The sequence below is a fragment of the Entelurus aequoreus genome, linkage group LG01 (genome assembly GCF_033978785.1).
Source record: "Entelurus aequoreus isolate RoL-2023_Sb linkage group LG01, RoL_Eaeq_v1.1, whole genome shotgun sequence".
In the NCBI taxonomy this organism is placed as follows: domain Eukaryota; kingdom Metazoa; phylum Chordata; class Actinopteri; order Syngnathiformes; family Syngnathidae; genus Entelurus; species Entelurus aequoreus.
In genome coordinates this window covers 37,562,657-37,579,205 of record NC_084731.1, presented here as the reverse complement: position 1 = coordinate 37,579,205, position 16,549 = coordinate 37,562,657, and the positions used below count along the sequence as shown (strand labels likewise).

The following is a 16,549-nucleotide window of genomic DNA, read 5'->3' as shown; positions in this document are numbered from 1 at the left end:
CCGGGTGCAGCAGCACTGAGAATGTTAACCCCATCATCGCCTTTGTCGAAAGGCTTTTTGAAATAAGACTTCACCAACATAGATTTTTTTTTTTCCCCACATTTATTAAGAAGGATTTTGTTCGGCCTCATGCGTGTCGTAATCCTATGGCTCATCTTCGTGCCGTCTTCAACTCATTTTAAACAAGTCACCAGTCATCATGGCCACAAATTCTGCAGGATTTCAAGTGAAAAAAATATTGATGTAGAAATTTAAAAAAAATCTAATATTTATATATATTTTTTTCGTCATAACTATTTAAATTTCAATAAATATTTCTATATCTTACTGTTCCTTATTGTCCATTATATTTTAAAAACATTTACAAAAGGTGATTTGGTCCGTGTACCTCCCATTCATTATATTTCCAATTCTGAAACGCAAATCAAAAAACAAAGTTAGGGCCGTTTTTCGATTTTTACTATATATGGCAGATTTGAAAACAAACAAAAAAGGGTTGATTATCATTACAGTAAAATCCATCCATCCATCCATTTTCTACCGCTTGTCCCTTTCGGGGTCGCGGGGGGTGCTGGAGCCTATCTCAGCTGCATTCGGGCGGTAGGCGGGGTACACCCTGGACAAGTCACCACCTTATCGCAGGGCCAACACAGATAGACAGACAACATTCACACTCACATTCACACACTGTGGGGCGGTATAGCTCGGTTGGTAGAGTGGCCGTGCCAGAAATTTGAGGATTCCAGGTTCGATTCCCGCTTCCGCCATCCTAGTCACTGCTGTTGTGTCCTTGGGCAAGACACTTTACCCACCTGCTCCCAGTGCCACCCACACTGGTTTAAATGTAACTTAGATATTGGGTTTCACTATGTAAAGAGCTTTGAGTCACTAGAGAAAAGCACTATATAAATAAAATTCACTTCACTTCACACTAGGGTCAATTTAGTGTCGGGGCCAATCAACCTATCCCCAGGTGCATGTCTTTGGAGGTGGGAGGAAGCCACGCAGTCACGGGGAGAACATGCAAACTCCAGCCTTCGTATTGTGAGGCACACGCACTAACCCCTGTTCCACCGTGCTACCCTAAAATATTGCCATAAAATTGTATTTTGTGCTGTTTTCCTTCTATGGATTTTAATTTTTCCAGATAAACACAAAAATCCAATTAATGTATATCCAAAATGCAAACATGCTTGTTTATCCGTGTGATGACAAATTGAACCGGAAGCAGTATTTTAGCTTTTCCTTCGCGTTTAGCATGTTTTTAGCATAACGATAACACCTTTGTTCAGCAGGAGTCCTATTGTTGTTTTTTAAAAAAAGTGTCATTAAATAGTTGTCCAACTTTTGTTTCAGAAACAAAAATAGAAAAAATGGCCCAAAATTAGTTTTTTGATTTGCATTGGCGAATTCGCAATCAAATGAACGGGAGGTACACAGACCTGATTTTCACAAAACAGATCATATTTATGGTGTATCATTTGTTACCTACTGAATATGTCTTATTTAAAAAAGTACATTTCATTTGTCGTTTTACACTTTGACGACTTGGAAATTAAACATTTTAGCCGCAAAAAACCAAACAACTCTCAACTTTGTTTATTTTAGGGTGGGTTTTTTTCAAAAAGAAAATTAAGAAGTAGGCCAAACAAGGTAAAAGGAAGGTAATGAGTAGTTAAAAGAAATTAAGTATTATACTGTAGGTATTAAGAAGGTCAAACGAAGTTGAAAAGTAGGTAAAAGAAGATAAAAGCAGGCAAGAAGTAGGTCAGAGAAGGTGAAAAGATAATAAATGAGAGGTAAATGAAGATAAGAAGTAGGTCAAAGAAGGTAAGGATAGGTTAAAAAAAAAAAGGTAGAGATGGTCAAAGAAGATAAAACGTAGGTCAAAGAAGGTGAAAAAAGTAAAAGAAAAAGAAAGTAAAGTAGATCAAACCAGGTAAAAAGTAGGTCACAATATGTCAAATAATGTCAAGGAAGGTAAAGAGAAGTTAAAACAAGTATGTAAAAGAAGACAGGAAGTATGTAAAAGAAGGTAAGAATAAGTAAAATAAATAAATAAAAAAGGGCCAAAGATGGTAAAAGGAAGGTAAAAAAAAAAAAAAAAAGTTAAAAGATGACACAATGTATAAGTACAATTTGGTACAGTAAAAAAGGTGAAAAGTGAAAGAAGGTAAACAAAAGAAGGTAAAAAGTAAGTTACAGTAGGTCATGGGTAAAAAAGTAAAAATAGTTCAAAGAAGGTAAGAATAGGTAAAAATAATAAGGTCAAAAAGGGTCAAAGAATGTAAAAAGTAGGTAAAAGAAGATAAGAAGTACTGGTCAAACATAAAAATTCGAATAACGTGGAAAGTTTGTTTATTCTAGCAATTAGATTTACAAGGTGAAACTAATATGATATAGGCTCATAATATGCAACTCAAAATTATTCAATCCTTTTTTATATATAATTTTGATGATTGTGACTTACAGCTGTTGAAAACCTCAAATTGAAAATCTATTGGATTTTCATTAACTGCAAGCCATGATCATCAAAATTAGAAAAAACTAAAGTTTGACATATCTCACACTTTGCATGTAATGAGTTTATATAACATTGAAGTTGAATTGCTGACAGGAATCAACTTTTGCACGATACAACATTTGTTTTAGTTTCAGCTGCATGTCAAAGAAGGTATAGGTTTAAAAAAAAAGTAAGAAGGTAAAAGGAAGGCAAAAGGAAGTCAAAGAAGATATACAACCTCGGTAAAAAAGGATAAAACTTAGGTCAAATAAACTATTAATAAAAAAGGTCAAAGAAGGTAAAAAAAATAAGTTTCAAAGTTGGTCAAAGAAGATAAAACGTAGGTCAAAAAGTGTCAAAGAAGGAAAGAATGATTTATTTTTCTTCATTTATATTGTCTTTTTTTTATGTTTCGGTCATCATATTGAAAGAATGATGTATATGATTACTATACTTGAAGGCATGCGTGTAAATGTAGAACACAGAAGATTTTCTGAAGCGTCAACATTGAAGGAGTGCAATCTTTATACTAAAGAAAGCTACACAGTATCTTTATTATACTTATTTGAAATTATTAAATGAGGAGATTGTTAGGTTAAGGTACACACGAATAATGAATGGTATATTTTTTCCACAGGCTTATCATTGTTAAAAACCTTTCAGACGCAATTATGGTTATGTAGTGTAAAACATGCACCGCTACATTAAAACATACATGTTGTTAAAGGCCTACTGAAACCCACTACTACCGACCACGCAGTCTGATAGTTTATATATCAATGATGAAATCTTAACATTATAACACATGCCAATACGGCCGGGTTAACTTATAAAGTGACATTTTAAATTTGCCGCTAAACTTCCGGTTCGAAACGCCTCTGAGGATGACGTATGCGCGTGACGTAGACCGGGGAACACGGGTATGCCTTCCACATTGAAGCCAATACGAAAAAGCTCTGTTTTCATTTCATAATTCCACAGTATTCTGGACATCTGTGTTCGTGAATCTGTTGCAATCATGTTCATTGCATTATGAAGAAGGAAGCTGAGCAAGCAAAGAAGAAAGTTGTCGGTGCGAAATGGACGTATTTTTCAAACGTAGTCAGCAACAACAGTACACAGCCGGCGCTTCTTTGTTTACATTCCCGAAAGATGCAGTCAAGATGGAAGAACTCGGATAACAGAGACTCTAACCAGGAGGACTTTTGACTTCGATACACAGACGCCTGTAGAGAACTGGGACAACACAGACTCTTACCAGGATTACTTTGATTTGGATGACAAAGACGCAGACGTGCTACTGTGAGTATGCAGCTTTGGCTTCTAAACATTTGATCGCTTGACCGTATGTGCGCAACTTTTTTTTGCGTATGTACGTAACTTTTTTAAAATGTATAAGCTTTATGAACCTTGGGTTAGGTGAACGGTCTTTTGGGCTGAGTGATTGTGTGTGTTGATCAGGTGTTTGAATTGTATTGGCGTGTTCTATGGAGCTAGGAGCTAGCATAGGAGCTAGGAGCTAGCATAACAAACACGCAGGTGTTTTTATGCAGGATTAATTTGTGGCATATTAAATATAAGCCTGGTTGTGTTGTGGCTAATAGAGTAAATATATGTCTAGTGTTTATTTACTGTTTTAGTCATTCCCAGCTGAATACCAGGTACCGTGAGTATGCAGCCTTGGCTGCTAAACATTTGATAGCTTGACCGTACGTGCGCGTCACGTACGTAACTTTTTAAAAATATATAAGCTTTATGAACCTTGGGTTAGGTGAACGGTCTTTTGGGCTGAGTGATTGTGTGTGTTGATCAGGTGTTTGAATTGTATTGGCGTGTTCTATGGAGCTAGGAGCTAGCAGAGGAGCTAGGAGCTAGCATAACAAACACGCAGGTGTTTTTATGCAGGATTAATTTGTGGCATATTAAATATAAGCCTGGTTGTGTTGTGGCTAATAGAGTATATATATGTCTTGTGTTTATTTACTGTTGTAGTCATTCCCAGCTGAATATCAGGTCACCCCCGGCTCTCACAGCATCTTCCCTATCTGAATAGCTTCAACTCCCCACTAGTCCTTCACTTGCACTTTACTCATCCACAAATCTTTCATCCTCGCTCAAATTAATGGGGAAATTGTCGCTTTCTCTGTCCGAATCTCTCTCACTTCATGCGGCCATCATTGTAAACAATAGGGAACTTTGCGTATATGTTCAACTGACTACGTCACGCTACTTCCGGTAGGGGCAAGCCTTTTTTTTATCAGATACCAAAAGTTGCAATCTTTATCGTCGTTGTTCTATACTAAATCCTTTCAGCAAAAATATGGCAATATCGCGAAATGATCAAGTATGACACATAGAATAGATCTGCTATCCCCGTTTAAATAAAAAAAATTCATTTCAGTAGGCCTTTAAGGCTGCACTGAGAAGAAAGATTCCTTCATGTTCAGAACAGCTGAGTCTGTGTTCTGCTTTCACACGTGTGTACAGTAGGAGATGTGTCAATCTTAGGGGAGGTGTGGCTAAACAGAACACTGCGTTACCGAATATGTTTTTGACATACCTTCATAATCAATGGTTCCATCTCCATCTTTATCCGCCTCCTTCATCATCTGCTCAGCCTCCGTCTCGTTAAGTGGTTCTCCTGCGTTCATCAGCACATATCTGGCAACACAGACTTCAGGTGTTGGTGGAAATACTCATTATTTGTTCAGTCTAGTTGAGAATAATCCTACTTGAGTGTGTTCCAGTCAATGAATCCCTTTGCCTCTTTGTCGAACACTTTAAAAGCAGCTCTTAGTTCAGCGTCCTGGTTCTTGGTTCTCTGGTGGTACAGCGCCATCAGGCCCAGGAAGCTGTCACAGTTAAAGATACCTTGACCTGGAAGTCAAAACATTTACAATATAATGAGTGCAGCTAGGGATGCGTACCGTAGTCAGTATTATGTTCTTTTTTAGGTACCGACCGAATTCCGTGGGTACTACCAGCTACTGATTCATGTCAAATCAAACGGTACTATATTTGGATACATAAATGATAAATAAATGATAAATGGGTTGTACTTGTATAGCGCTTTTCTACCTTCAAGGTACTCAAAGCGCTTTGACAGTATTTCCACATTTACCCATTCACACACACATTCACACACTGATGGCGGGAGCTGCCATGCAAGGCGCTAACCAGCAGCCATCAGAGGCAAAGGGTGAAGTGTCTTGCCCAAGGACACAACGGACATGACTAGGAAGGTAGAAGGTGGGAATTGAACCCCAGTAACCAGCAACACTCCGATTGCTGGCACAGCCACTTTACCAACTTCGCCACGCCGCGCCCATACCTTTGTGATATCAAGCCCAGTTGAAGCTCAAACACTTGGCAGGCAAACTGGCATATTCATAGTGGACTGTGGACTGTTTCTAAGTAATGTCGTCATACTCCATGCCAACAAAGCAAGCACATTGGCAGAGGTAGCCAATGAGGGCCAAGGGGAGACATGGCTACTGTACTTTTTTTTTTTCTCTATTTTTTTTGCCAAGTCACACACACACATGCCTTATTTTTTTAATCCATGGTGGAGACACATGCCTTATTTTTAAGTTAGCTCTAACCCCTTTTATTACTGAAGGCTGTTTTGTATCAGTTTCAGTAACAGAGTTGAGTTATTGTCCCATCATTATACACATACCCTATTTTAGGCCTTTAGGGTGTATTATTTATGTGCTTTAACTTAAATTTTTGTACATACTATTTTATAACCATTATTTAACTTTAAATTCAAGGACACAGTACATATTTGAGTTAATTAATATTTTACAGGATTGTTGTGGCCTATCTACACAGATCTGAATAAACATAACCTACTGTAGGCTTTTAAATCTGTAATACTGAATGTGCTTTAATTAAAAATCTGTTTGCAAAATGGATGGATGGATGGATTATTTTATAAACATTTCAAGTGGTAGAAAATGGATGGATGGATGGATTTTACTAAAAAAAAAAAAGTCTCTCTCTGCGGAATATACATAGCCTCGATTCTTTGATTTTATAAATTTTAATCCATTCTTCTTAAAGTGGTATCTCATTTGTAATTATTAATCCACTGTTTTTAAGTTATCATACAACTTGATAATTTACTCATATTATTTAGGAAAGCCCAACGTTGTCTGTTCTAACCCCCATTCTCACAAATTTATTTGCACGATATAATTTGACGGTCTCTCACATTCTCTCACAACTGAACTACCACAACATCAGTAAAAAGCAATATTTTATATGTACTTACTCGTAACGTTATTGTACTAAAATAATTAAAATCATTAACACTTAACCCTAACTTTTTTTCTTATTCACTTATCTTTATGCACATCCTTAAATGCTAACATTTTATTTTCTTAGTCAAACATCGTTATGCACATTCATAAATGCTAACCTTTTTTTTGTTAGTCAGTCACCTTTATGCACATTCTTAAATGCTAACCCTAACCAATTATTATTTTATAAAGTATGAATTTGAATTTTTAAGCTACTTTTGATACTGGACAATCCAACTCACAATACAATTTGACGGTCTTTCACATTTGAACACTGTATGCCATTGAAATAATAATCATAAAGTTTAAAATAAAAAATAAACATCAGTACCAGTGACACTAAGCATAATTTTACAAAGGTATAATTGCATCGTTCACTTCTGTCAAATTTTACTCATTTATTCCTACATATATATATATATATATATATATATATATATATATATATATATATATATATATATATATATATATATACACACACTACCGTTCAAAAGTTTGGGGTCACATTGAAATGTCCTTATTTTTTAAGGAAAAGCATTGTACTTTTCAATGAAGATAACTTTAAACTAGTCTTAACTTTAAAGAAATACACTCTATACATTGCTAATGTGGTAAATGACTATTCTAGCTGCAAATGTCTGGTTTTTGGTGCAATATCTACATAGGTGTATAGAGGCCCATTTCCAGCAACTATCACTCCAGTGTTCTAAGGGTACAATGTGTTTGCTCATTGGCTCAGAAGGCTAATTGATGATTAGAAAACCCTTGTGCAATCATGTTCACACATCTGAAAACAGTTTAGCTCGTTACAGAAGCTACAAAACTGACCTTCCTTTGAGCAGATTGAGTTTCTGGAGCATCACATTTGTGGGGTCAATTAAACGCTCAAAATGGCCAGAAAAAGAGAACTTTCATCTGAAACTCGACAGTCTATTCTTGTTCTTAGAAATGAAGGCTATTCCACAAAATTGTTTGGGTGACCCCAAACTTTTGAACGGTAGTGTATGTATATATATATATATATATATATATATATATATATATATATATATATATATATATATATATATATATATATATATATATATATATATATATATATTGCTGGCAAGAGTATTGGCATGCACTTGTGACATTACAAGGATATACTTGTTATCATTTGTATTGTATTATTTAAAAGTGTATACATAGTGAACACAGGTAACGAACAAAACTAACACTAGTGTGACAAGGTTATGTGTTCCTTCTTTCACTTCTTTTCAGACGTGATAAATATTGTAACTGTAAACACTTGATGTGTAGTGTAACTCCAAAATATAATTTCAAAATACAACCTCAGAATTACAACAGACAGTCTTTGTATGGGTCTTTTGGACAATTGGCTACCATCAAACATAAAATATTTTCATTTATTTATTGATTTACTTATTTTATTAAATGGATGTATATTAATGTTTGGCGCAGGAAGGGATAGAAAGAAAAAAACAGAAGACAGAGGGGGAAATTGTGGGGACAAGAGGGGATACAACAGAGAGACAACAACAACAACAATAACAACAACAAACACAACAATATCAACCACAACAACAACAGAACAGCATCAGCATCAGCAAATACGATATGTACAACTATGATACAAAAAGTGATAGCAAAGAAGCAGTTAGTGAAGTAAATATGAATAACACAGAAATGACTATGAACATTATTACAAATAAAATACCAATAGAAATAGCACTATTGATAATGAATAATAACAATAATTACCTATTTTATCAACAATACAATTGTTTCAAATGCAACAATACATTTATGTAATGATAACTTGAATTACAAAAGAAAGCAGATAAATGGAGGGGAAGAAAGAGAAGTGAACTGTGTTAACCTTGTAGATTGTTATAGTAACAATAGGTTAAGCTTTGTCAGTGTGCCATGTGTTTACCCAGTTTACCCTGTGTGTATGTGAGTGTGTATGTGAATTTGTATGTACAATGTACAGTATTTGTCTCCCAGTGTGTGCAAGAGCCAAAGTATGACACACCTGACTCATCTTGTAAATAAAAACTTCTCCCTATGGGTGTACTATGGATACCCCCAAACAATGTTCCCTCTAATTTTCCATCTGATTTGCAGGTGTGTAATTTGTTGTGAGTTTATGCACTGTGTTGGTTTTGTTCTTTGAACGGTTCATTTTGTGCACCAGTAAAAAAACATATAACTTTGTCTTGAATAAAATTTAAAAAAAACGTTTCTTTTTTCACTAAAGAAGGGTTCGGTAAATGCACATATGAAACTGGTGGGGTTCGGTACCTTCAACAAGGTTAAGAACCACTGGTATATATATATATATATATATATATATATATATATATATATATATATATATATATATATATATATATATATATATATATATATATATATATATATATATATATATATATATATATATATATATATATATATATATATATATACACATACACACATATACACACATACTTACATATACATATACATATATATAAAACAATAATAATTACAGTACATACATACACACACACACACACACACACACACAGATATAAACAAACAAATCCATACACAGGCCGGCAGGGCAGCAATCTTGCTCCAGAACCCACTGTGCACCAAGGACCAGCCGATCACTTCACCCCCCACTGTGATAAACAGTAAAAAGGTTAGCGTTTAAGAATGTGCATAAAGGTGAGTGAATAAGAGACAAAATTTGGGTTACGCATTAGTGATTTTATCTAATTTGGTAAAAAAAAATATTTTTGAAAGAAAAACAATATGCAACTTTAGGAAGCAGTAATGAGCAAAATCATGATCATATTGAAAGTCTCTCTAACTGTGGCACCTGTAGGCTACTGCTGGTCATACACGGGCTGAGTCTTGTCCAAAGATTTCTATTTCATAAAAATAAAATTATGCTGGGAAAATAGATGCACAAACATAAACATATCAACCAAAAATATAATGCATTATGCCACTATGACTGTTCATGGAAAATGAGATTAAAAAGCACCTCCTAGACTTACAATAGAAAACAGACTTTGGTTTTGCAACTGAAAAAATACAAATAGTGCAATTAATAGTGCAATTAAATAAATACAAATAACATGTGCATTGTTCTGATAATACATACGGGTTATTGCACATTCGGTAATTTATACTGAACAGATGAAATTGTGTCACAGTAATTATTAGTAGATATTGGACAAATCTCATTTGCTACAATATTCATGTTTAACTCAGAAGCCTCAAATGCGATGGTCCCGACATTCTCTTCAGGAATTCAAGTTAAATGGCAGCGTCATCAATAATTGGGCTGCTGGTGGTGGCTTCAGAGTTCAGCGGTCAGTGTTCACATTTGGTGAAATATCGCCCCCTAGTGATCCAAGTTGGAAACTCCACACTACATCACTCAATATACGCACGTTTTTCGCTAATATATTACAAATAAATAATTTACGTTGTCATTGTGAGTGCTCACACACGTAGTGTTCTTATACCCCATAAAGTTATACTAGATATACTGTACACATACGTTCTCCTATTTAGAGAATTAAGGATGGAAAGTTGAATTTTCATTATTTAACAAAATACAATAATAGGTTTAAGATAATAAAGGGTCAAATGGGTGTCAGAATTAAATTATTATTTAAACGTGTCATTAGTCATTAAAATTGGATTTAAATACGTGTGTCATTAATCATTTTATAAAAAATATTCATATACATATATATGTTAATATGTACATATATACATACATACATACATATATATAGTCATTTAACTATATATATATATATATTTATTTATTTATTTTTAGGTTAACTATATATATATATATATATATATATATATATATATATATATATATATATATATATATATATATATATATATATATATATATATATATATATATATACACACAGACATTTTACTATTTTATTGATTGACGGCTGAGTTTGACGGATACATTTAATTCATTAAGACCTGTGTCACAGACTCATGAACTAAATACATCAGGAAACATGAAACAAACTTAAATCATACAATAAATGATTAAACTGTGATTATTAATTAAATATAGAAATATATATCCATTCATATTCTACTGCTTGTCCCTTTTGGGATCGCAGGGGGGCTGGAGCCTATCCCAGCTGCACTCGGGCGGAATGCGGGGTACACCCTGGACAAGTCACCACCTCATCGCAGGGCCAACACGGATAGACAGACAACATTCACACTCACATTCACACACTAGATGATTAATTAAATTCTAAAATTATTATTATATACAATATACAATATATATGCATTGTGGTATTACATTAAATTAATTAATGACACATTTATATTTATGTATTTAATTCAAATTTTGATTAATAAATGACACATTTAAGTTATTATTCAAATATTAATTTATTTATTTCATTCCATCCCATCCATCCATCCATCTTCCTCCGCTTATCCGAGGTCGGGTCGCGGGGGCAGCAGCCTAAGCAGGGAAACCCAGACTTCCCTCTCCCCAGCCACTTCGTCCAGCTCCTCCCGGCAGTAAGTCGGACACGTTTCATTCCATCCCATTTGACCATATATATATGATTTGCCAATCAGTGAGATATATAAATAAAAACAACATTTTGGTGTTATAGGTGACAAAGCAAAATGTTATTGGCTGGTAAGGTTGGGGAAAATTTTTGATAAGTTAATATATCAAGTGGCATTTTCTAACAATATGATACTGATACTTTTAATGTCTTAATATCAATTTCCAAAGTCATGTTTTGGGCTGTTTGTAACTCCAGGATTATTTCTGCACCTTTTCTCACCTCGCTCTTTGGGTTAGTGTCAAGCAAGGCAGTACTAGAAGTGGACAGTTGAGAAGTGCAAACATTTTTTTTGACGATCAAGTGTTAAGAAACTTGATCCACTCTCTGTACAAATGGAAATAGATCAGTTGAATTACACTATTTTTGACTCAGTTTGTCCAATTATTTATTACTGTTGTCTAGTATAAATATAGACAACTTGTAATTAAAGCTGCATTTGAAATTTAGCACTGAACCATGTAGCATATCACAATATGCTACATGGTTCAGTGATATCTGCAGTGCCTTCCAAGGTTTTTCATTATTCCCATTGGCTTGAATTTTTTCTTCCCCAGATTTGGGATCAGATCCAAGGATGTCGTTGTGGTTTGTGAAGCCTTTTGAGGCATTTGTGATTAAGGGCTATATGAATAAACTTTGAGTGATTAATTGATTGATTGATTGATTAATTAATTGATATAATAGAATAGAATCTCTTGATTGTCATTGTCATCAAAGTTAACAACTAAATGAAGTGTCATCTGTTAGTGCAATAAAAAATACCTAGTATTATAAAAAAGTCATAAGAACAATCACACTCACACACTTACTCACATTGAAAAATATTTCACGTTACCATATTGCATAATTTACAAGAGTATTTCGAGAACAGAAATATCACATCACAATACTGTATCGTACCGTAGCTCAAGTATCGCGGTATGTAGTGTATCGTGAAGTCCTTGTCAATATTCAGTTTGAGTTATTGGATTAGCGTGATATCATTACATCTTATTTGAGTGTGTTTAATTGGTTTTTTTCCTACTCCTTTTCAGACATGTTAATTTAGCAAGAGTCAACTTTGTCAAGTGTGTTTGAGATTAAATAAACCCAAGGCCGGTTCCTGGCATTAACAAAGCGTTTGTTTGGAGCCACAAAATGATTTGAAAGTTTATGACCACGTTCAATCTTAATCAACACACACTGTTAATATGTTCAATAAGTTGAGATATTAGCAGCCTTAGAATGTTCAATTTTGACCAGCAGACCGTCTGGGAATTTGCATTGTCGCGATTGTGCCAATTCACGCAAATTCAACCAATTTCTATATGTCCAATGCTTGCAACTTCCCTGCACATTTTGGCCAATTGGCATACTTTTTGCTAATAAAGACAGTTTGGGTGTGGCATTCAAACTTGGGCATCTTTACTTTTAAGTGCATTTATGTATTTTTTTAAACATTTATTTATCCAGGATAAGACAATTAAGAACATATTTTCATTTGCAATGCTGACCTAGGAAAGAGGCAGCATACATGTTAGAGATGTTGAAGTCTGATGATAATCTCTCAACCTGCTCTTATTGTGCAGGTGTAAATGTGTTGGAACATACATACATGTTTAAGATGGACACTTCTTTTATAGTGTAAAACATAAAATCATATTAATTGGTTATAGTACAGTAATTTGACAATGAGCTCTGGTTATGTGCTTTTACTGTCATCTAGTGTCTACTAGGGTTGTACTATGTACCGGTATTAGTATAGTACCGCGATACTAATGAATCATATTCGGTACTATACCTCCTCTGAAAAGTACTGGTCCAACGACTTGGTATCGAATTGATACCCAAATTTGTGGTATCATCCAAAACTAATCTAAAGTATCAAACAACAGAAGAATAAGTGATTATTACATTTAACAGAATTGTAGATAGAACATGTTAAAAGAGAAAATAAGCAGATATTAACAGTAAATGAACAAGTAGATTAATAATTCATTTTCTACCACTTGTCCTTAATAATTTTGAGAAAATAATAGAATGAGAAATGACACAATATGTTACTGCATACGTCAGCAGCTAAATTAGGAGCCTTTGTTTGCTTACTTACTAATAAAAGACAAGTTATCTTATATGTTCACTATTTTATTTAAGGACAAATTCGCAATAAAAAACATATGTTTAATGTACCATAAGATTTTTTGTTAAAATAAAGCCAATAATGCAATTTTTTGTGTTCCTCTTTATTTAGAAAAGTATTGAAAAGTATTGATAAGTATCAAAATAATTTTGGTATCTGTACCAAAATATTGGTATCAAAACAGCACTAGTGTCTACATTTAAGTCTGTGAGCTATAGAACAAGTAAAACATCAATACCGTATTTGTATTACAATTTTTGTTGAAATTCTGTTTTTTTAGGTCGACGCTACAAGTAACACTTAAAACGTTGATAACAAATTTATAAAAGCTCAAGTTGATTCAATGTTATTTTAAAAAATAATCCTCAAAACATTGCAACTTTTGGCGCAACTTTCTGAAAAAGATGCTCTGAATTCAGGAATTTTAGGCCGCAACTATTGAAAAAAAAGGCTGCAAAATCGTCGAGGGACTGGATAAGCAATTTAGAAAATCAAACCCAAATAACATCAATAAAATGTTGCTACAAATAAAATTTTGTTTAAGGTTGTGACTAAACTGTTAGCACAATGATATGTTTGAAAGGATATGCCATTAAAGAAGGAGCTGCAAGATGGAAAACTGATAGTCACCAAATATATGTGTCTAAAATCTCACATTAGGACTTGAAAAAAGGTAATGATTTGAGTAGATTTTCATAATGGTGAGAGCGAGCGTTCCCTCACCATCTTTGTCGACATCCTTGGCCATCTGACCGAGCTCCCTCTTTGTCGGGTTGATTCCCATCAAGCTCATCAGCCTCTCCAGCTCCTTCGTCTTCACGTCTCCGTTTCCCACCTCGTCAAACATCTCAAAAACTCCTTTGTACTCTGTGATCTGATCCGGACTTAACTTGCTGGCCTGTGGAGTAAAAAGGTTACTTAATGGATGAGTAAAAGGAGAATGTTGCAAGCTACCATGTTTGTGTTGTTGCAGGACACAACTGGCAGCAGATGCAGGATGACATAAGGATGCTTAGGCCTCATTACTTCTAATACTTTGCCCCCAGACCCGGAGGTGCCTGCTTCAAGACCTTTTAGGGCTCTCAGAGGATGGACACACTGAACACCCATGAGAAATATTTCATAATAACACATGCAGTATTTTGCATGAATTGGTGTTGTAGAATGAGAAGCAATTGCTGAAGTCATGATAAGAAAATATTTAAAGAATCATAAACATCCCTCCTGTGGGAAGTCCAATTATGAGCCAGTAGCAGGTGTTAGAAAATAGCCAAATAAGGAAGCAGCTATAATTAGAACTGACTCCCAGCATTGCAGTTTTCCTAATAGTTGACCACAGCAAAAAATACTTCAGTACAGTTGTGGTCAAACATATCGATACTCTGATCATTTGCATCAATCCTTAATACATCCATTTTTACTTCACCAATTCAATGTGAAATGATTTTTAAGATTGGAATTCCAAAGTGGCAAATAACTTGTACTTGCACGTGTTTACTAGTGGATCCTTTTGAACATCCTGTGTATATCTACACTCAGTCCCTCCAGGATTTCGCGGGCATTTTTTGTGATTGTTATGGCCTAAAATTCCTGAATTTGCTGTAGCTATTTCAGAAATGTTCCGCAGAAGTTGTCCAATATTATTGGACAATTTTTTCCAATAATATTGAATGAACTTGTGATTTTATGAATTTGTTAGCAATGTTTTAAGAGTTCATAGAAACCTTAAGTTCAAACCCCGGCCGAGTCATACCAAAGACTATAAAAATGGGACCCATTACCTCCCTGCTTGGTACTCAGCATCAAGGGTTGGAATTGGGGGTTAAATAACCAAATATTATTCCCTGGCGCGGCACCGCTGCTGCCCACTGCTCCCCTCACCTCCCAGGGGGTGACAATCATTGGTACTTTAACTTTAACTTTAACCTAACAAATACAGCATTTTAACAAAAATTTCAAAGCGAATACTGTATTGATGTTTTAATCATTTAATAGCACACACACTTTACAGTAGTCACTAGATGGCAGTAAAAGCACACACTTAAAGCTCATGTCAAATTACTGTACTGTTTAAAAAATCATTATACCTAATACTAGTAATAATTAGTAGGCAGCAGGGTGGAACAGTGGTTAGTGCATGTGCCTCACAATACGAAGGTCCTGGGTTCGAGCCTGGGGTCTTTCTGTGTGGAGTTTGCATGTTCTCCCCGTGACTGAATGGGTTCCCTCCGGATACTCCGGCTTCCTCCCACTTCCAAAGACATGCACCTGGGGATAGGTTGATTGGCAACACTAAATTGGCCCTAGTGTGTGTATGTGAGTGTGAATGTTGTCTGTCTATCTGTGTTGGCCCTGCTATGAGGTGGCGACTTGTCCAGGGTGTACCATGCCGCCCTAATGCAGCTGTGATAGGCTCCAGCAACCCCCGCGACCCCAAGAGGGACAAGTGGTAGAAAATAGATGAATAGTAATAATTATATTTACAGAACCACTGTTATTGTCTGATGTCTGCTGTGTCGTCCACAAGCGTCCCGCTTTGTCAGTAATAAATATATAAAGGCACATTTCCCCTACAACGGTAGGTTGCTACGAACATAATAAAACAATCACTTACTGTACAATGTCTGCTCTCACTGGAATCCTGACTGATGGGATGTTTATAGCTTTCAGCACACGACCTGTATTCCTCGTTTAGAATTAGAATCAAAATCAAAATCATCTTTATTGGTCAAGAATGTAACATACAAGGAATTTGACATTGTACTGTGCTCTCTTTGTTCAATGCAATAAACAAGGAAAAACGCAACAACAATAAGAGAGGGCAGTACTGTGGCAACCATCCACGGCGCCATCTTGGTATGAAAAAAGAGACATTTAAGAATGCAAGGACATAAAAGAGCACAGCGCTCATGCAACAAGCTGCCACTTCAGAGACGCTATTTCTACATACAGCTACAAAAGACACAACTAAAAACAAACA

At 35.0% G+C, this 16,549-nt stretch overlaps 1 protein-coding gene across 1 annotated transcript; it reads right to left on the bottom strand.

Annotated features, from left to right (window-relative positions):
- Nucleotides 1-95: 95 nt before the first annotated feature.
- On the bottom strand, nt 96-14,633 carry LOC133651575 (calglandulin-like). Its single transcript, XM_062049556.1, has 5 exons — nt 14,524-14,633; nt 14,293-14,467; nt 5,236-5,380; nt 5,064-5,164; nt 96-212 (listed from the first exon to the last, which is right to left on the bottom strand). The coding sequence occupies exons 1-5, from the start codon at nt 14,590-14,592 to the stop codon at nt 169-171; spliced, it is 534 nt and encodes a 177-aa protein (XP_061905540.1). The 5' UTR covers nt 14,593-14,633; the 3' UTR covers nt 96-168.
- Nucleotides 14,634-16,549: the final 1,916 nt, after the last annotated feature.